Source organism: Triturus cristatus, chromosome 1_1 (assembly GCF_964204655.1).
Source record: "Triturus cristatus chromosome 1_1, aTriCri1.1, whole genome shotgun sequence".
NCBI classification, from domain to species: Eukaryota; Metazoa; Chordata; class Amphibia; order Caudata; family Salamandridae; genus Triturus; species Triturus cristatus.
Window position 1 is genome coordinate 602,767,171 of NC_140579.1, and position 20,635 is coordinate 602,787,805.

At 45.9% G+C, this 20,635-nt stretch overlaps 1 protein-coding gene across 4 annotated transcripts in view; it reads right to left on the reverse strand.

The window, feature by feature from the left end:
* The window catches only part of LOC146870694 (plasma membrane calcium-transporting ATPase 4-like), a 1,872,989-nt gene that overhangs the window by 1,074,666 nt on the left and 777,688 nt on the right, over positions 1-20,635 (reverse strand). For all 4 annotated transcript variants that reach the window (XM_085646147.1, XM_085646144.1, XM_085646145.1 and 1 more), the window contains one exon: positions 6,653-7,186. In XM_085646147.1, the coding sequence (XP_085502273.1) occupies positions 6,653-6,848 (196 nt within the window). In that variant the 5' untranslated portion in view covers positions 6,849-7,186. The remainder of the gene's footprint in view (positions 1-6,652; positions 7,187-20,635) is intronic.

The window sequence follows — 20,635 nt, forward strand, 5'->3', positions numbered from 1 at the left end:
TCCCTCGGCGTCTCTTAACTTAGTTTACTTAAGTTCAGAGACGCCGAGGGAGAACTGACAATGCATGTCAGTCAGCATGACGTCGGACCGTGGGCGGTCCGGTGTCATGTTGACTGACATGCATTGTCAGACCAGGCAGGGACAGGCAGCACAAATGCGCATGAGTGGGGACGGTGCGCAAATTTTTCGCCCGTGCCCAGTCATGCGCACTTATGTTTTCACTGACTTGCGCATGCCCATTAGGCGGCGGGCGAAGAGTAAGCTGTGCCCTCAGCCAATCCTGGCGCTGCTGGGTTGCCACTCCAGTGCTGTTGAACTCAAGAGGTGACATTGCCAACGCGGAGCAAAGGCGGTCAGGTAAGTTTTTGTCTTAATTTTATTCTCCCTCGCCCCCTCCCACCCCCGCGCGACCCCCCCCCTCGCGAGATGTGCTCTGTCGTAAGTCACTGCTTTAGTCCGTTCCCCTACTTTCTTAAACATGCCTCCCCCACGGCAGAATTTGCCAAGGGGCAAGGCCGGTGGTTAAGGCTCGGCCTTTGGGGATGGGCGAAACGGGCAGAGAAGGAAAAGAACTCTGTCTTTTCCTTCGTGCCCAAAGAAGACAAGGACAGTGTCCAGTTCTCCCGCTGCTGGCAGCTGGCACCCCCTCCTTTGTTCCCCCTCTTCCCTCTCTGTCTCGCTCCTTCTCATGTAGTAAAAACTGGTCCGAGACTTCAAAAAACAGGTATTACCTTCTCTTTCCTCCTTTCGTTTATTTGCTTCCTTGTGAAATGGATCCAAAAAAGAAAAACACTTCCTGGAAACGTAGTCTTTTGCTGACATTTTTCAATTTCTAAGTGCAGCCTCAGGGTGGAGAGAAATAAAACATTCAAAATATGAAAAATAACTAACTAACTAAAGCAAGGTGGCCATATTGATTTATTCACACCTAAACACATTAGCGTCACATTACAGTGTTTGCCAGTGAAGCCCTACTTTTGTCGTCTCCTCGCTCTTTGAACAACAATGTTTTCCCTGGGTGGGGAAGCACACTATTTCTGGAGGTACTGAAATACCTGCTTGTTGGGTGCATGCATTGGAAAACAAAATGCATACTGCGGCTCTGTATTCACAAACGTAGTTTTTTTAAACCATTCTGCTTTCGTTTTGTAATGATATAAGCAATGGGCATTATGTCAGCTCCATTACTCTCACACGTTCCTTTCTGCACCCTCGTTCCCTTATGTCACTGTTTCCTTCTCTTTCTATTCCCCGGTTAACTGACTTTTCTCTCTTGCTCTGGGGGTGAAGGCAAATGATCAGAAATACGCCCCGGACCGGACGCCGGACCTTAAAAGAGTGGCAGCGCTAATCGCCCACCACCTGCAATCACCGGTACATATTAGGCGCGTCTAGAGAGTCTAGAGATCGCTCATCCGATTCTTGTGTGAGATGTGCTCTGTCGTAACTACTTGTCATTTGCTATGATGGGGGAATGGAGGTGCGGAGACAGAGAAAGAGACTAGGGAGGAAGGGATACTGAGATGTAGGGAGGGATAGCAAGCAAGACGGATGTGACAGAAACAAGATAGGAAGAGATAGCAAGATAGGGAGAGGCGAGCATGGGGGGTTGCGAGACAATGGAAGGGGCAGCAAGAGACAGTCACCGGGCAGTGTCAGCAGCACCCAGCCAGTGACAGAGGAGGGGAGATGCTGAGATAGCGAAAGAGATAAGTTAGGAAGGGATACTTAGATGATGGGAAAGTGAGAGTGTCACTGGAAGAGAGTGACACTGGAAGAGAGTGACGCTGATAGAGCAGCTCGCAGCCACTTACAGGTGAAGGTGGTGAATTCTGGGAGAGAGATCGGTAAAGAGAAAAGTGACAGTTCACAGAGGCACTTTCACAATTGCTTTATTAACCTTCCTGCTTTCTCAAATTTGCTTGAAAATGCACCATTTTTCTTCTCTTTTTTTTTTTTTTTATTTTCACGGGAAGAGAATCGCAACGAACCCCCCTTATGTTGGTTCGGGATCGCTCGCTACGCTCGCTCGCAACGGTGCAGTATGCCAATCATTTTACACCCCACCACTTCAAATGTCACCAGCCGCCCCTGTTAGGAGATCTACTGGCAAACCAAAGGGAGCCCGAAACTATCTTGAACCAGAGCACAAGAGAGTACATCTGAACCAGTCGGCGGAAAGAAACAATCCAACAATGGAGTTGATGCCAATGCGCAGTATCACCAAAAGGAGGAGTCACACAGCCTCATGACTCAAAAAACTTCTTCGAACAAAAACAACTTGCAATAATCTGAGTCCAACACTAGATGGCAGAATATGCTAATCATGTGTATCTACAACCACATGTGCCTCGAACACGATATACCAAAGCTTCCTTATATTTGAGAGAATTTTTAAATGGAATATGTGGATACTAGCAATTTGGTGAACAGAAACTTGTACATTAAGACATTACTGATTGTTAACATAACTTCATGTTTTAATATGCAACTAAGATATCACTTAATTTTGGTAATAGGTAATTTCATGATTTTAGTTGAAAATATTATGAATTGGGTTTGCATTACTAAAGAGTCTTATGATCGGCAAATCTTATAATTAACAGCCCTGAAGAAGCGACAAGATTGGCGAAATACGTGTTGGCTGTATTGACTTGATTTAGACATTTGAGACAGTTTATATCATTGGAATGGTTTGAAAACTTGGAGAAAGGAGACTTGTCATAGTTTGAATAAAGAATTTCTTTTTGAAAATCATTAACTGATCTTATTTTGGGAGTGTAATTTTCTCAGAATCTTGGACATTTATATGGCCATATATAATATACTGTTTGGGTGACCAGTAATCTGAGAATAGAGCGCTGGGCGAATTTTCCTGTTACCCATAAACAGAAGATTATACATGAGATGCCAAGGTCACAAGGCTTACGGCCAAAGGAGGGCCTCAATTGGTCCTAGTAAGAGGGGTGGTGTTGGACTTGGCCCTTCTGGCAGGTTCACCCCTGAACTTTTTACTTTTATTGGTGACCTGGTGGTAGTGATTTTTGGTTTCTGCGCACTTTCCCTGTGGCCCAGAGGAAAGTGCGTGCGCATTCTGAGTGCATGTGGTGAGATAGGCCTGCCCTCCCATAGGAATGCATGGGGAATGTATGTGTCCCTGGTAGTTCCTGATGCGTGGGGTGTGCAGGCTCAAGTTTGGTATGTGCGGACTCGTGTGATGAAATGCTGCGCGATGATGTGTGCGGCGTGCATGTACCTAGTGTGGAAGTGCCACTTCTAGAAGTGGGCACTTCTGTGTGCAGTATGAAATGTGTACCTTGTCTGGCGATTGGCTGATTGAGGTCATGTGACGGGTTAGGGAATCCCCAGAGTCAGGATGAGTCACCCAGTGGTGAATGGGGAGATCAGCAGCTAGATAGGTGGGAGGAGTACACCTGGGTCCTGAATAGGGCTGGGTTTTCCCCACACAATGCTGGTTCCGCCCCCTGTGGTGCGACTGATGACCCTGGCCTGTTCTCTGAATAGGGAGAGGGGCTGAGCAAAACAAAGTGCTCAGGAACCAGTTGTAACTGGTTCGCCCCTTCCCTGCACCTTGAGACAAAGGGTTTCACTGTATAAAAAGGGGCTGTGTCCCCTTACAATTTGTTCTCTTCCAGGATCCTGCCTGAGGGGGGCTGCTGCTGGACCAGAGGACCGCCACTTGGACTACCTCCCTGCCTGGAGGCCCAGTGAGCTGGCTCTGGGTCCAGCCTTGCCCCCCCACCCCTGCCTTGCTGTATGCAGGGGAGAACTTTGCTGGACTTTGCTTGTATCCTACTTTAAGAGCTGGGAGCGCTTTATTTTTCCCCTAAAGCGCCTGGAAGCGCTTTTCTTTCACTTATAGCGCTGGGAGCGCTTTATTTGTGGCCAGCAGCGCGGAACTGCAATTATTAGCGAGGGAACCCCAACGTAGGGATTCCCTGCTATTTTGCCGCGTTGGCGGGTGCCCACCCCGCTTATTTGTTGTATCCCACGGCGGGTGCCCACCCCGCCGTATATTCCTTGCTACGAGGGAGCCTACCCCTCTTATTGCCGAAATCAGGAATCACCGCCGCGGCCGGGCTTACCGGAAGTCAGGCAGGCCGAGGGCGGGCCTCCGGGACAACCGGAACTTGAAATAGGAGGGCGGGAGCCTACCCCGCCTCCCACCGAAGCATCGCGGCTGCTCTGAGCCCCAGAGCAGGCAGGAGCCTACCCTGCGCCCCGGGGCACTCTGCCCGGAAGAGAAGCAGCGCCGTGACTGCCCCAGCCCCGCCGCGAGAGAAGTGCCGAAGAGTGCTGCCGGCCCCGGAGCAGAGAGAACGGAGGCGACGCGGGAGTCCCCAGACCAACAGCCCGGTGAGTGCGGAAGGGCTGGGGGGGGGGGGGGGGGGGACTCCGTGTGCATGCTGGCCGAGCGCTAGTGCGCTCCAACGACGAGGCCCGCATAGTTCATTTCCCAAGCCCCGTGAGGCTCCAACGTTGGCCCCACTGCTGGTGAAGAGCCCATCGAGGCTCCAACGTCTGGGGGCATTATTTCTCGAGCCCCTGAGAGGCTCCAACCTTACGCTGGGCAAAATTGTGTTTTAGAGCCCACGAGGCTCCCACGCTGTTTTGGGGGCATCCTTCTTTTAGAGCCTAGGTGGCTCCAGGGCTGGATATTGTTTTGGGAGGCACAGTGGTGCCCACGCTCATTTCCCCAGCTGCCCAGCACTTAGTGGGCAGCTGCACCGTGTAGGTTGTGCCCCTCCACACTTTGGGCTTGCGCAGCTTGCGCAGCCTTGCCCTAACATTTGGACATAGGGCGTCCTAGCCCCCGACAAGGCCAGTTGGCCTAGGGACTGCCACAGGTAGTGGCTAATGTGAGTTTTGCGCTATTGTTCCTTTCCTGCACCTCTGAATGTATTTTTATGCGTCATGTGCCTTGTTCTTACACCGCTGAATGTGTTTTTATGCATCATGTGTTTTCCTTTCCTGCACCTCTGAATGTGTGTTGATGCATCATGTGCCTTGTTTTACACCGCTGAATGTATTTTATGCATCATGTGTTTTCCTTCCCTACACCTCTGAATGTGTTGCGATGCATCATGTGTAATGTGCTTAGACCCCTACAGGTATTGTGATACTTAGGTGGTTGTTTTTCTCCTAGTACAGGTGGTACTAGTGAGGTCCTGATTCCCTGCGTAATATTGTCCTAAGGTGGTTAGGGTTGCGTAGGTGGTACTTACCTGATACCAGTAGTTACTGGCGGTGTGCTATATGTGTTATTTTGTGCTACAGTCATTTTATATCCTATGTGCTATTTCTACAAAGTGCTAATTCCTGACAGTGGTCCATGTGGCCCTGTCCCCTGTACATATAATCCCTTGTAAATTCTGCCCATGCCTGTTGGCACATTGTAGAGTGTGTGTTTTGATCTAATGTGTTTTGGTATAATACAAAGGTTATTTTTATATAATACCTTGTGTGGAGTTTCCTTTGTGGTGGGCCTTGGGTGTTGTTGCTGGGTGCGCGCGCAAACGCTTTACACATCGCCTCCGGGATAAGCCTGACTGCTCGTGCCAAGCTACCAAGGGGGTGAGCAGGGGTTATCTTTGGCGTGTAACTCCCCAGCCCTGACTAGAGTGGTGGTTTCTGCCTGGCTTTGGCGCAAGCCCTAGCCAACCAGAAATCCCATTTGTAACAGGTGGGTGGGGGGGGGGTCAGCAGGCTTTGGACAAAGGAAGCATTATGCTGATAGCAGTGCTTTGTTTTAAGCAGGGGAAAAAGCGAGTGGTAATAAGCCGCTCTGGAATAGGCCATCACTAACATCTTTGTCATGTGTCATTTGACACATTTGTCCTTAGCTGGAAGCATGTGTCGGAAGGGATTCAAACTTTTCTTCAAAAATTCCACCCCCATTTCTAATACTCACGCTGTGGATACATTTACACGTTAGTAAGGCCTGCCTGACCAGAATAGTATGTTTGGCAAACATGTATTTGGTTGCATTTTTAAAACGGTAGCATAATTTAACTGCAATGTTTAAACATGTTTGGAGTTTAAATAAATCAAGACATTTTAACATTGCCAATTTGATAGAATATTTGTGAAAAATTATGGAGCGGGCCCGATGAATTTTATTTTTTCATTTGCAGGGGTTGCAGCACTGAAGGGTTTGAAGAGCACTGCTATAACGGTTGGGCTGAATTCATTGAAGTGAAGGCAACTTTATTCATGCAAACTGTGGAGAGCGGGACCTCTGTGGTGCCTTCCCATAGTTTTCAACTTACTCTCTCCCCTCTGACAAACAGGTTGTCAAACAACAGGTAGCAGATTTCCCCAAGCAGCTGGGAAAGATAAACGCTGAATATCAAAGAAATGTAGCTGCATGAGAGCAGGATCTTATGAAATGCCCAGCGACAAGGCCAGAAAGATGTATACTAGTTCCAGACAAGACAAGGCAGTGAAATAGATAGCTCAGCCGCCATTACATACACAGTCCTGTTCTTCATGTCAATGCTGAAAAGAATTATACCCTCAAGCAGCACCGTCATGCCTAAACCTTTAGGCGGCTTTTCCTGGCTCCATGCTACATTCCCCTTTTTACAAGTCTTATTGCAAGACCCTTTGTCCAACATAGACATGACCTTACCTTCCACCGGAGAAGTCTTTAAGCGAAGGCAAATATTCTGCACCCCACCATAGAAGTCATTGATGCGAGTGACTGCTTCACCACTACGGAGCTCCATAAGACCACGCATTTCCTCCAGAGTGCACCCGAAGTCCCCTTCATGGTTACTTTCCACAACGGAGTTCCCAGGATGATGGTCTGCAGAATTGTTCGTCATTTTGACCACAACTGAATGCTCAAAGTCAGTTCTTGAATACTTTGGTATAGAAATTTGGAATTCACTGGAAAAAACAGATGCAGCTCTAAGAAGACTTCCTTCTTCACAAGGTGCAAACCTCAGCTAAAAACAGAAAGGAAATTCCGAGGCGGTGGACTGGGAGACGTGTGGAGGGACGATGCTTACTCCGAAGGCCTAAGAAGAAGACACTGTTACCAACAAAGCCCAACTTCCCCAGGCAGAGGTATCAACAGGATGTGGCTGTTACTGTGAAAGCATCCCCTAGCAACCAGCCAGATCGTTTGCGAGGGCTTCCCTGGGTACCAATCGCTCTGCGGCTGCAAAAAAAGTTGGACGGAGAAAGGAATTAATTACTTGGCATGTGCAGATATCACATAGCAGTATGTATTTGTATAGGGAACACACAAAACCAAGAGCAGATCATGCATAAGACTTGCACAAAGACATTGGGCCAGGGCCTACCTTAAAGCGCTTCAAATACATTTGTGCAATGAAGCTTTCTGACAACACAGATGTGACCTTTTTGTTCAGGTTTATTCTGTTACCATACTGCAGCTAAGAATGTGACTTTAACATGCAGAGAAAGTGTTTTCTTAAATTAGGCCAGGCACTGAAACCTACACCAAAGAAGCATGAAAAGCAACACATCCAGGGTACTGTGTTTCGGGCAGATATTGACTTTCCTCTGACAGTCCCAAAGGCGCACAGCACTACATGTGTACAGAATCATTCAATCACAACGGTTCCACAGAGACTCAATCTTAACACTACTAATCCATCTCTCTCTCTCTCTCTCTCTCAAATATCAATACAAAAATTTAACCGATCCCCAATGGTACATTATTTTATTGCTCTTTGTAACTAGTGGCTTAAGCAAACAGGAATAGTAATGAATGTACAGAGAAGCATATATACAAGACCGTTACAGGCAAACAGGATTCAAATTCTCTAAAACACAAAAGCTTCAATTTCAGACAGACTTCCAAAAACACATCAAAGATTACCGTCCTCCACATAGAAGTATTCTTAAGCTTGCCAAAACAAGATGAGAGACAGACTCAAAGGCAAGTATATTCATACATATACATTACACCAAATCACAGGTCACTGTTGTTTTTAGGTCTCGCTGAGCCAGCGCATGCGCAGCCCTGCGAGACATTTAGTTAGTGGCTTTTCAAAGTGCTACCACAATCTTTTCCTGGCCAAGCTTGCGTTCACGAGCGCGGGCACGCGCGCAGCCGCCATGTGGCTTTAATCGCTAATTAAGCCTTGCTCTTCCAAGCGCCTCGCTCTGTCCCTCCCCCACCACGGAGCGCATCCCTGCCATCACTTTCGCTTTCAGGGTCGAAGGGAGGAGAAATTATAACAAAAGAAAACTTTTAATTGGAGGACCTACAGAGTAGGCCTGGCACCCACAAGGTCGCACAAATACGTTAAACGAGAGTAATAGATGTGTGTCATCTACAAGAACGTTCCATGCTAACTGAAGACGATAATTAAAACCACACATATGAATTTGCTAAGAATTGGATTTCAGGCCCGCGTGTGCCTCTGGCGCAGTATCACCTTACGCATTACCGTATTTGTTTGTTTAGAAGCGCTGTGTAATGAGCAACAACCGACATGGCTATCAGCGGGACCTCTGTACGCATCTCTCTGAAACAGATCTCTCAGAAATATCAAATTAACAAGAGCTTTCTCAGAGCTAGTGTAAAACAAAAGCCGCGGTTTTATCGGCCTTCCACCATTAGCTGCAGTCTTTTGGGACCACCGCTGTTACTACACACCGTGTTAGATTTCAGTTAGTGTGCTGCACTCACAGGTGCACCATTACCAATATTTACGTGTAACGTTTCATATAGCGATGTCATGTCTCCCGTCGCATCCTTCAAATCGCTTGGCAAAACGTTTCAGTCGTTTCATTTATGTTTAGTCATTTAAGGATAAACCAGTCAACACAATTTCTGGCATTTTATGATGGTCTGCTTCTTTGTAAAAAAGGAAAAAAAGTTACCTTGCCCTAGATGTATGCTGTCTGCAGCAAAGAGCCTTCCTCATACAAGGAGTGTTCGGTTGTAACCTACGTGTCGATGTATTTGCCACACGTAAAATGCGTTGAACACTCCTATGTTAAAACAACAACGGACGTGCATTTAACAATATTGTAAACGTAGCGCTTGTGGTCTAAAATGCTGCCCTGTAGCATCATATTTTCCACTGCATTTCCTAGCTTTCTGAAGACCTCTTTGTTCTGGCTTCTATCAGGGCATTAGTTACAGTTAAATGCTTGCAGTTTAAAGATTAATCGGACCACAGGCCAGTACATTTTCAACAATGAACTGCAAACCACAAGACCTCCTTATTTTACTTGTATTTGTATAAAAAAAAACGCAAGATGATTTCAAAGCAAGATATAAAGTACAATTTTGCATTTCCAGTTCAAATAACTTGTATCACTTTAATAAAGCAAAAGTTAGACACCAAATTCAAAACAGAAGGTGGGAAATAGCCAGACGCCCTGCAGGCATCACTTATCAGTCGCATCTCTTAACTCTTTCTCTTCCGTCATAGAATTTAGTTTTCTCAGACATTATTTATTAACTGTATTTTATTAATTCACAAGGAAGCACAAACGTGGTATGGGGTGATGCGAGGTTCCTCGTTACAGTGCATGGTTTTTAGGTCTCGCTGAGCCAGCGCATGCGCTGCTCTGCGAGACATTTAGTTAGTGGCTTTTCAAAGTGCTACCACAATCTTTTCATGGCCTCAAGCTTGCGTTCACGAGCGCATGCACGCGCGCAGCCGCCATGTGGCTTTAATGGCTCATTAAGCTTTGCTCTCCCAAGCGCCTCGCTCTGCCCCTCCCCCACCACAGAGCGCGTCCCTGCCATCACTTTCACTTTCACAGCCCAAGGGAGGAGAAATTATAACAAAAGAAAACTTTTAATTTGAGTTTTTGGGGAGAAACTCCTTCTGAACAGACAGAAGCTAGTGGAGAATTACAATGAGGTCCATCTCCATTGCTGTAACTAATCTAATAATCGTCTTTACCGTATGACTTTTTTCCAAGAACCCTCATGGATCTCTCTGAAGCACTCCTCCACTAGAATGGAGTAGATGTCCAAGTTAAGTGCGGGTCAGGTTGGGTTACACATATACGGTAGCATCACTGAAACAAAGAAGTCCATGAAGGAGTTTTAAATTGCACCTGGGTTTACTTCAATGGCACAACCAGTCCCTTACGTTACCATCTTTGTCTTTTTCTTCCTTTAGTTCTTAAAAAGTTGACCTTTCACCCTTCACTCTAAACTGCTTCTTTTCAGACGTTATTGAATTATTAATAAACACAATCAAGCTATTCTCACAAATACATACCCGTTATCTGTATGATACTTATCTGTGTGACTTATGGATCACATGTGGGTTGACTTCACAAGTGCATTTTTAGTAAATACCGAACACTCCTGATGACAACAGTCACCACATCTACATTCTTAGGAAATAAGCTATTCTGTGTCCCTTGTGTTTGACACCTGGGTCGACCATACAAATGCACATTGAGGAGCTAAGCAAATCTTTGTTTCCTTTTAAGTATATTGAAGTATACAGTGCAAATACTACTATGTTCTGAGAAATTCAGTAATTCCATATGTTGCATTTAAAACCCATATTTTAATGTGTCTCAAATACTAATACACTTTGAAAGAGAGTAACCCTATATTTTTTGTATTTCACTTATAGGAAGAACTTAAACAAGCATTGGCATAGCCAATAGGTCTCGCCTTTGGGACCTTATAAGTGTTTAACTATGCAACAGTTAATGTTGTTGCGCCAAGGATATTATGCTGCATAACTAAATACTTATAAGGTCCCAAAAGCGAGACCTATTGGCTATGCCAATGCTCGTTTGACATTATAGCACTGATTTTACTTTGACATGTCATGCCAAGTATAGAAAACTATACGTGCAACAAATGATTGTCTGGGACGACAGGAGAGACAGAAGTACAATCTGACCTAGAATGAGACTTTAAAGCTCAACTGCACACTGCCTTGCACACACTGTGCCAGAAGTCACTCCTATAGTTTAAACAATCACATTGTTAATTGGCTTGCTGATTTACGGTCTCCTGCCATTCAGAGAAGGATTAGTACAGCTCGGGTCTTCGTAACAACGATCAAAGATGCTTCCGCATTTATCACTCCGATAAAAGATGCTTCTCTGTCAAATTTGGAAGGCAACTCACCTGTTAAGGCTACCACAAGTTAAAGGAAGAATGGTTTTACTTCTGAAAGAACAATGCCAGACAGATAGCTAACTGGGAAAATTCATCTGTGGCCCAACTACATTTTAGGTATGGCTACAGACAGGTTTTGTTCTGTGCCCTCCTGTTATCTATTCTTTACAAAAGCATTTGAAAAGCCAATATGTCTTACTGTGGCGAGCTAGCCTAATGGTCAATTTCCGTATTTTTTTCGTATTCCAAGCATATGCCAGAAAAATCAAAACAAGAGGGGGAAACTATATCTTGCAACAATGTATTTTATATTAAAAAAAATAATAATCTTATTAATTTAATAAAACTGTTCCACTGGGCAGGTGTATTTAAAACAGGAAACGGCACTGATTTTTTTAATGCACATTACTGGAGAACAGTATCTGTACTGGTGCAGATAAAAGGTACTATTGGCGTTTAATTTCTATAACCTGAAGACAAAGTTTAAACAAACAAGGACAACAACAAAATACAGAGATGAAGAATGGAAAGAAAAAAAAAACACTGGCAAAGAAAAGTAAATGCAGTCCACTTAGAGAGAGAGAGAGAGAGAGAGAGAGAGAGAGAGAGAGAGAGAGAGAGAGAGAGAGAGAGAGAGAGAGAGAGAGAGAGAGAGAGTGTGTGTGTGTGTGTGTGTGTCAAAGGTTGAAGTGGGCTGACCCACTGGCCATGTTGTATGCTGTGGGGAGAGGGGGGTGGGGGGTGGCGCGCTGAAGCAAAATGTGAAGGACAGTTGAACAGACCAATGGGAGAAGAGGGCTGAGACAAAGCCACTCGCCGAACGTGTATGCATTTTTCATTGATCATTTTTTTAAAATAATGTAAGACTAGCTAAACAGCTAATTCCACCTAAAAAGTACTTATAAAAAAAAGTGCTGGCATGGCCAGGATAGTGACAGAGTAGGAGGTCTTCAAATCCGTTCCACGCCTGGCCTCTCTGTTTAGCACTCAAACTGCCTCTGACCATGCACCAGAGCGCCTTCTGTCCACCAGTGGGATGCTCTACCACTGTTGAATTTCACAGCACTCACCAAGCAGCCCAGACCGTGCTGGGAAAACACACTTGCAGCAACTCACTGCTGCCTCTTGGCGAGCGGCCCACATTCAGCAATATCAGGCTGACAGGGGGGCTGTGGAGACTCCAGACTGCCAGCTGCAGCACCTTCCCCCCCAGGAAGGGAGGGGGCAGAAAATCCTCGCCATCTAGGACATCACCAAAGAGGGCGCAACCCATACTAACTTGGGCATTGAGGGAGGATCTCTTCGACAAGCTCAGTCAGGACATAACCCTTCTCAGCACCGAAGTCGCAAAGGACAAAAGGAAATGAGAGGCGCGATGTGGGGTGTCTGGGGCAAAGGGCCTCCCCTTTGGAGGATGCTAGTGACACGAGAGAGGAGGAACTAGATGCCTATAGACAAGACCCGGTCGACCTAAGGGACCAAAACACCACACTGAAGGCCCACCTGAAGGACCAGGAATATAGATCACGAAGATCAAACATTTGCATTCGTGGAGTACACCAAGGAGCAGGGAAAGGGGAAATTGAGGAATATGTAAAACGGCTGTTTTACCAGGTCCTACCTGAGCTAGCAATAACAGATAATACAGCTTGGCAGAACCCACAGGATCAATAGGACTGAACTCAGGTGAAGCCCCACCGGATATCTTGACCAGTCTGCACTATTTCCACCAGAAAGAGGCTAAAATAGACACTCTCCAACCTATGAGAACAATTTAATTTGCAGGTGCGGCTGTACTCCTCTATCAAGACCTAGCACCTGATACTTTACAATGCCACAGGCAACTAAAACCAATCTACAACTTCCTACATAGCAAAGATTCGCAGGGCGCACCCCTTTGGGCTGTTTTTTTTACCCGGAACGGGGAGGCACAAGCTTTTCACATCCTGGCAGAGGCAGCAGCGATCATCGAGCTCCCAGGGTTCGCGGACTCAGATGTCCCACCAGGCACCCCATCTAAAACGGAACATGAATCGCAACAAGCTGGTAAATGGACTAAGGTGCCATGGGGGAAATTCACAGCTAAACCCTCTGAGGTTGAAACTCAGAGAGAATGGCAAGAAATACTGAACAAGCAGCAGACAGGCGATCTGGCAATTGAGCTGCAAGGACACAAACAACTAACCAGCATCCACCGCTACAGAAGGATATGGGACAGTGACAGCACACTGCCACAGCAAGAGCAGCTGAGACGGAGGAGCATAAGGAACACAAGAATGACAGGTAAGACGAGCTATGGACCTTATGGGCACATTTGGGACCTACAATGCACATGGATTACTCCAGCTGGGTAGGGTAGTTTGTTAACTTTTACTGTTATGTTACTAGGGAACACAAGGGACACCCACACCACGCCACTTCATGGATCCCAGGAGCTATCCGCCCATGATGGTGGAGCTCCAAAGGCCTCTAGCGGCCCACATTCCTCGCACCACTCATGTCCAGCGAGCCCACACACTCGCGTCGCTGCGTATCCTTAGTTGAACACTAGGGTCCGTAACGTCCCAACAAAACATGGCTCTGTGCTGCGCATGCTCAAGGACTCAGGCTGTGACATGCATTTCCTGCAGGAAACACCCTTGCTCAAGAGAAACTGGAAACGGCTCAGCTCCTGCTGGTTTACCAAACAAATTCTTTCTTCTGGTCCTGCTAAAAGGCAAGGGCTGGCTATACTACTGGCTAATAACTTCACAGGCAAAACACTCTACAGTGGCGGAGATCCCAGGCAAACTGCTAGAAGTATGCATTATACAGCAAACACACAGTCATCCTCTGCAATGTACAAGCCCCTAAAGACACTCAGGAGGACTTCCTTTATGAAACAATATCCTAGATCCTTACTACCCCAGACACAGACACCCATAGGCGCAGACTTTAATTTGGTAATAGACACCGATCTTGACCTATTGGCCCATAGAATGGGAGAAAAGGAGCCTTTTCAGAGGACACACATAGCTAAAAAACTTTGGGCTGGTGGATATAAGTTGAGCCTACCACCCTACCGCTAGCGACTATACATCCTTTTCGGCTTTACCTCCATTCTACGCTCGCCTACTTGGGCACGGAAAAGATGCTCCCTCAGGTGCTGCTACAGGTTGACAAAGTGTTCATATCCCTTTCTGTCCACATCCCTGTAACGCTTACCCTACGGGATTTAGATAAACCCCCCCCCAGCAACGACAATGGCGAATGAATTGCACCCTTCTGAAGTGGTCAGAGATTATGGTCTCTATCCGAGACCGTATTTCTCCTAGCGGAGAATAAAGGTCAGTCTCACAAATAACCACACTTTGGGATGCCCTTAAGGCAGTCTACCATTGGGAACTCATGGCTATAGTGGCTAAAAGCAACACAGACAGAAGAGCAAAACATGGTGAGCTGGAGGGGGCAGTGAGCAAACATAAGGTCCCAACACAGGAATTCGGGCTCCCGGAAAATCTGGCGCCAGCTCACAGCAGCCAGACAACAACTCAAGGCAGTGGACTGAAACAAACCGGAATACGATCTACCGTGCTCCAAACATAGATACTACATTGGATGGAGCAAAGCGGGCATAGCTGTTCGCTTCCCATCGCAGGACGAAATAGCAGAAGAGCAATATTACACATGTTACAACTCACGTGGGGGGCACGATGTACATGCCAAAGGAGATATCGGAGACTTTTTGCACATACGATTCCACTCTCTAAACCGCGGCACCTCCCCCACTGACACCATACAGACATAATTAGATGCAACTCCATTGCCATAGCTTTCGACATCACAATCAGCTGCTATAGAAGGGGACATATTGTTAGAGGAGTTCATCACAAGCATTTCCAAACAAACTTGGGAAAGCCCCGGGCACAGATGGGTAGACAGCAGCCTTTAATAAACCCTTCAGTGCACAAGTGGCAAAACTATATGCTCAGATAACATAAAACATATCCTCCATATCATGGACAACACCTCACATGCCAAAACACTACACTTTCTCTTATAAATTGATGCAGAGAAACCGTTTGATAGGATTCAATGAGGGGTGCTTGGTAGATGCAGTAAGGGCTCAAAATTCCAGATGTGGGTGCTCAGCAGCTACGACCGCCCTGGTTCATGTTGACAGGATGACCTTGGATCCTATAGCCATACGCAGGGGATCCCGACAGGGCTCTCCATGTTCCCTCTCCTATTCGCCCATTATATTGAACCACTAGCCAAAACAATGCATAGAAACCACCACATCACCGGGGGTCATGTTCAGCCACACGGAACACAAGGTAGCACACTGACAGTTGATCACACAGCAGGCCGCAATTACTCTGATCTCCTCCAACTAACCCGTAGGGACTTACAGTGTCAGTAGGTGAAGGGGCGGTCTTAAGTGGGCCGCATAGCAGCAGTTAAGAGGACTCTGTTACCGAAGATACTATATGTTATGCAAGTACTCCCCTTAGTGGCCACCTTTCCTCGCAATGCAATGACTGTTAGAGAAGTTTGTCTGCAGGGGGAAGAAAGCTCTGAAGCTGTAACAGTATGCCTCCCAGCAGAGTGAGGATTGGGAGTCCCATGCATTAGCACATACTACATAGCTTCTCAGCTGCGCTGCGTGGTAGAGTGGCACCATCTAACTTTCAAGAAGCAATGGCGCTTCATGGAATAATCCGTCCCTGGCATCCATGTGTGGAAAATCCCCTGGCTGCTCAAGAAACAGACCATTGGGAATATATAGCTTCCCGGTACTGCAGGCCTCTCTAAAGGCTTGGGATCCTGTTCCTACCACGTGAAGCATGTCATCCATGACATTCCTGAAAGCAGTAACTTCCTGGCGGCTTGGCAGCTAGCAATCTGCAAGCACATAGGAGGCATGTACGACCAGAATGGCTTACAGCCCTGCGATCAATTACGGAAGGATTACGGCCTCTCAGAGAGGGAATGCATGCACTATGTGCAAATATGTCAATGGGTCACCCAGCCCAAAATATGTGGCCCGCCTCCTGTTTTCCTTCAAAAGATAGATAAACACCAAATCCAAAGATAACCATTTGGTCTCTGACCTATACAAACTAATATAGGGGTGACCCCACAAACATGAACGGTGGCCCAGAAGAGATGGGAAAATTAGTTAGAAGGCACACTTATGGATAAGAACGGGAGGGGGACATATTCCACGGCTCACTCGTAACGGTGACTAGTGCCACGGGAAGGGGAGCCATGATCAAGGTTACACACTATTGGTAGTACACGCCCATACATGTTGACCGACTAAGAACCCAGACTGCTCAAGGGGCTGCGACTCACCTGGCACCCTTACACATCACCTATGAAACTACAGCTATACTGCTAGGAGGTCCTTGACACCATCAACGTCATCTCCCACACATATATTACTCCATATACAGCCTACACCCCCTGCTGGGATTGCCCAACGTACTCATCTTCCCCTTGCACTCGCATCGAAGGAAAAAGATAGCACTGAATTTGGGAGCAGCTAGACAGGCCATCATAACTTTGAGGGGCAAACACACCATAACAGACTAAGGGGTCTTGGCTACACCACCTTTGGCACCTACTAGGGATGTGGAAAAAAAAAATCCCTGCAACTTTGGAGGCGAGGGGGCTCTATTCGAGAAGATATGGGGGGCATGCGTCAACATTCTCAAACAATAATACAGAGAACTCACGTATCCCAGATACCTAAGATTACTTCACCTCGCAGCTACTGACACCGTCCCTTAACTGGGCGTGTCACCACTCATGAGCGGAGACATGTACAGGGAACATGAGAGAGGCCTACCGAGGGGCCTACTGAACCTGGGATCTACACGGTTTGGACACTGTGATCCTTGGTAGTGATGTGGATGGGGGGAGGGGAGGGAAGGTCGACGGTCCGGTTGGAGATAGGGGCCTAGTTTCATGTTCTTAGTTATAACATATAAACAGCCTAACTTCTTTTGTCCATCGACCTTTGGATGTGAGTGGTACCTCAATGTATACTAATAAACAGATTTGCATTTTAAAAAGAAATGCTGAAAGAGTGGATGTAGCAAATACGCCTTTCTGCATGGGCACCCAAGATTTTGCCATTTTTCCAGATCCTATTTTTGATTGTTTTTAAATATGTGCACTTTACCCGTGCACAACAGGAGCAAAGTGCACGTGATTTCCCCCTTTAAACATGTTTCATTGTCTTTCCCCTGACTTGACATAGTTAACATGCCTATAAGTTACTAGTGTATGGTGTAGAAAATAGACTCACGGTCTGGAAGTTTAATCCCATCTTTCGACTGCAGCAATTATGCCATCCACAGGGCTAGCCTGTTAAACATGGCTTCAGACTTACTATATGCAGCCTGATTACTGGAGCCTAAAATCCTGCTGTCAAGACAGTCAAAGTAACTTTTTGGGACATTCAGGAAACCCTGCTTTTAAATATTAATAAGTCACCCCCAAGTACACTTTGTCATCCAAAAGGTAGGGTATCTGATATTTAAAAGTGGAAAATATGCAAAATTAAAGTTGGAAAGTTCCTCCAGTAACTGGCCCAAAAAACTATTTTCACTGGCAGGGCTGCAGCTGAATCCTAGCAAACGTCAAAGTACACATTATAAACTTTAATCCATACATTTTGACAGGAAATGGCTAAAACAGTCATTCAAAGATTAATTTTCATATTTATTCTACATCCAATTAATTGGTGAAGTACAATTTTCAATAAATATTTAGGAAAAGTAATTTACCTTCCTTTGCCTGAAGCTCCAGAAAGCTAATTTGCATTAACGTGCCGGCAACTTCCCAGCAAGTGCCTGACCTAGTGAGGTGTGAAAACTGCTTCAACAGAAGAACAATGTGAAAGAATGGACTGGGTGTGGGGTATCTGATCCCTATCAACCCAGGAAGGACTGCTGGGTTGAACCAAGGAAATTCCATTACCTTGAAAAGGACATGGTTGAGGCCTGACCATTCAGGTTAGTGTAAGGAGAAACCTCAAGAAGGGAAAACCTTTACCGCAAGCGGACTCCGAAACCAGTGACCCAGTAAGAGGGACGCTACCACCAGATCTTGTTTGGAGCGGACAAAGGGGAGAGGACTACGCACTATCCTGGCAACCCTTCTGGGTGGACACAAGAGTTTTGCACAAGGGACAATGGATTTCCCAACATTAGATTTTAGGAGTAAGGGGCACTGTGGGATTGTCAGCAATAAGGCAAAGATGAACTGCTAAAAAAGTGGGCACGGTTGTGCCTGGGAACTTTTCCCTATGTGTTAGGGAGAAGCCAGGAGTCCCCTTCATCCCTACCCAGCAGCTCGTGCCAACCATAAAGGTGTCATCCCAAAGCACCCTTCTTTGAAAGACTTTCTGTACTTCTGGAAGATCAAATTAGAACTGGATCTACTGTTTGTGACCCAATAAGAACCCTGAAGGCCAGGACCTGCTCCCTCCATTGTAGCCAGAATAGTGAGGTAGACTCCAAGAGTCAGTTGGTTGACGACTGGTGTGGCTACAGGGACACAACAAGCTACAAGAGGCTTTTTCTGGAATTGATCAGAACCAATAGGACCTTACTGGTGGCCTCTATTGAGGTGAGTCCTGGCCCCTAAATGCTGCACGTAAGTAAGTGACCTACAGGAGTGGCTACAGAAACCCAGAAAAGCTGGAACTTCGACAACACCTGGACTTTTAGAGCCATCAGGGGGATAATTGCTGCCAAGGTGTTTGATTTGAATGCAACTTCTTCAGATATTGCTTCAGCCTTGCCCTGCTGCAGGATTTTTAGCTTGATAAAAAGACAAGTAAGAAAGTAAAATCAAGTGACACGATGAACCAACTTGGGGTATCTAACCCGCGCTCCATTGCGATCGGCATGAAATCGTGGTGGAGTCCTGGTCTACTGCTTCCAGAGACTATTATTGGAATTTACAACTTTCTAGCACTATTTTTACTTAAAACGTTTTTAAAAATCATATGTAGGGTTCTCCTTATAGGGCTTTGGGAGTCATTTTGTGTGTTAAGATGTACTAACCTTTCCTATTCCATTTAGGCTATTTATTTAATATTGGGTGTTTTGACTTTATTAATGTTGTGGTACTGCATACATATTTTACACATTGCCCTAAGTTAAGCTTGTCTGCTCTGTGCCATAGCTACCAGGTAATTGAGCTCAGATTAATTTAGTGACTTTGGGGTTTGATCCTAACAAGCATAATTAATTCATGGGGTGGGCTACTCCCAACCTCAAATAATCACTTTCTTGCATCAGCTCTCTTCAGCTATAGGATTTAGTACGGTTTCTACAGCTGCCATTTATCAGATGGGTTGTTCTTCAAGGCAATGGCATCTTGAGGAATGGTCCATGTCGCATTTGAGTTCCTATTAGGTTTTTGTGATGGGACCAGTTCTTTTGACTCCAGATCTGAAATGTAGCTTGAGACCAAGTGGACGCTACCTAGAAGTCAGCAGATAAATGCTTTCCTGTCAGCTTCATTTAGGACATGCCTGCTGTCTGGATGCCTTTATCTCTCATTAAACACACAAAATGTGAGGAGAGGAATGCTTGCAATAAGTGTAACCAAGGGCAATCGCTCAGGAAGAATTCCAGCCCATCATTCTTTTGCCCATCATACCACCTCAGTTTGAACCCAGACATATGCAAATTAGTCTTGTCCCTGCTCCAACAGAAACCGTCCAGCCTGAACTTTCAGGCAGGTCCTCCTTGACCTGGAATACAAGCAACCCTAGACCAGCTTCGCCCTGATTCAGGCTCGTCAATAGGGCATATTTTTAGCGTAGTGGAACAATGAGCAAAGGCTGGACTATTCCTATTACATCAGGGTTAAGACTGATTTGCATATGGCTGGGTGCAAAATTAGGTGGCATGAATTGCAATATAATATTGGGCGGGGGTGCGGGCATGAGTAATTACCAGTGGCTGAGAATAATTCAATCATTCCATTCACCACTTTTTTGTTTCCTACAGGCAATCTCTTATTAAGGTTGACTACTAATTCCACTTGCATGTGTTTTTGTTTCACTTTGCGGTCTTGATATTTTTGATTTACAGCTTTTTTTGGTCTACAAAGTTAAGATTTTCTATGTATATCTTTTAAAAATATCAATTGCAACAACAAAAAACTGTCTTCCAACTCCTTTTCATAATGCAGTTCTTTGAAGGCATAGTTTAATTGTGGTAATGGAGTCGTTTCCTGCCAAAGGGACCCTACTCCCAAATTTTATTTCAGTATGGGATTTTCTTTCTAGTGCGACACACACAAAGGCGCCCAACTATAACTTTGTGTTGACTCCATAGATAGGACTTCAGGGAACTGCGCTGCCTCCTGTGAAGTTTTACTGCTCTTTGCCACGGTCTACAAGAGCTAGTAATTTAAGTGAGCAGTGTTCATGTAAACACAAATTTTACTAACACTGCCAATGCACGAGTCAGTCCTCACTGCCTTGTCTCCCGGATCCTGATGACAGGGGGAGGAGGGGAG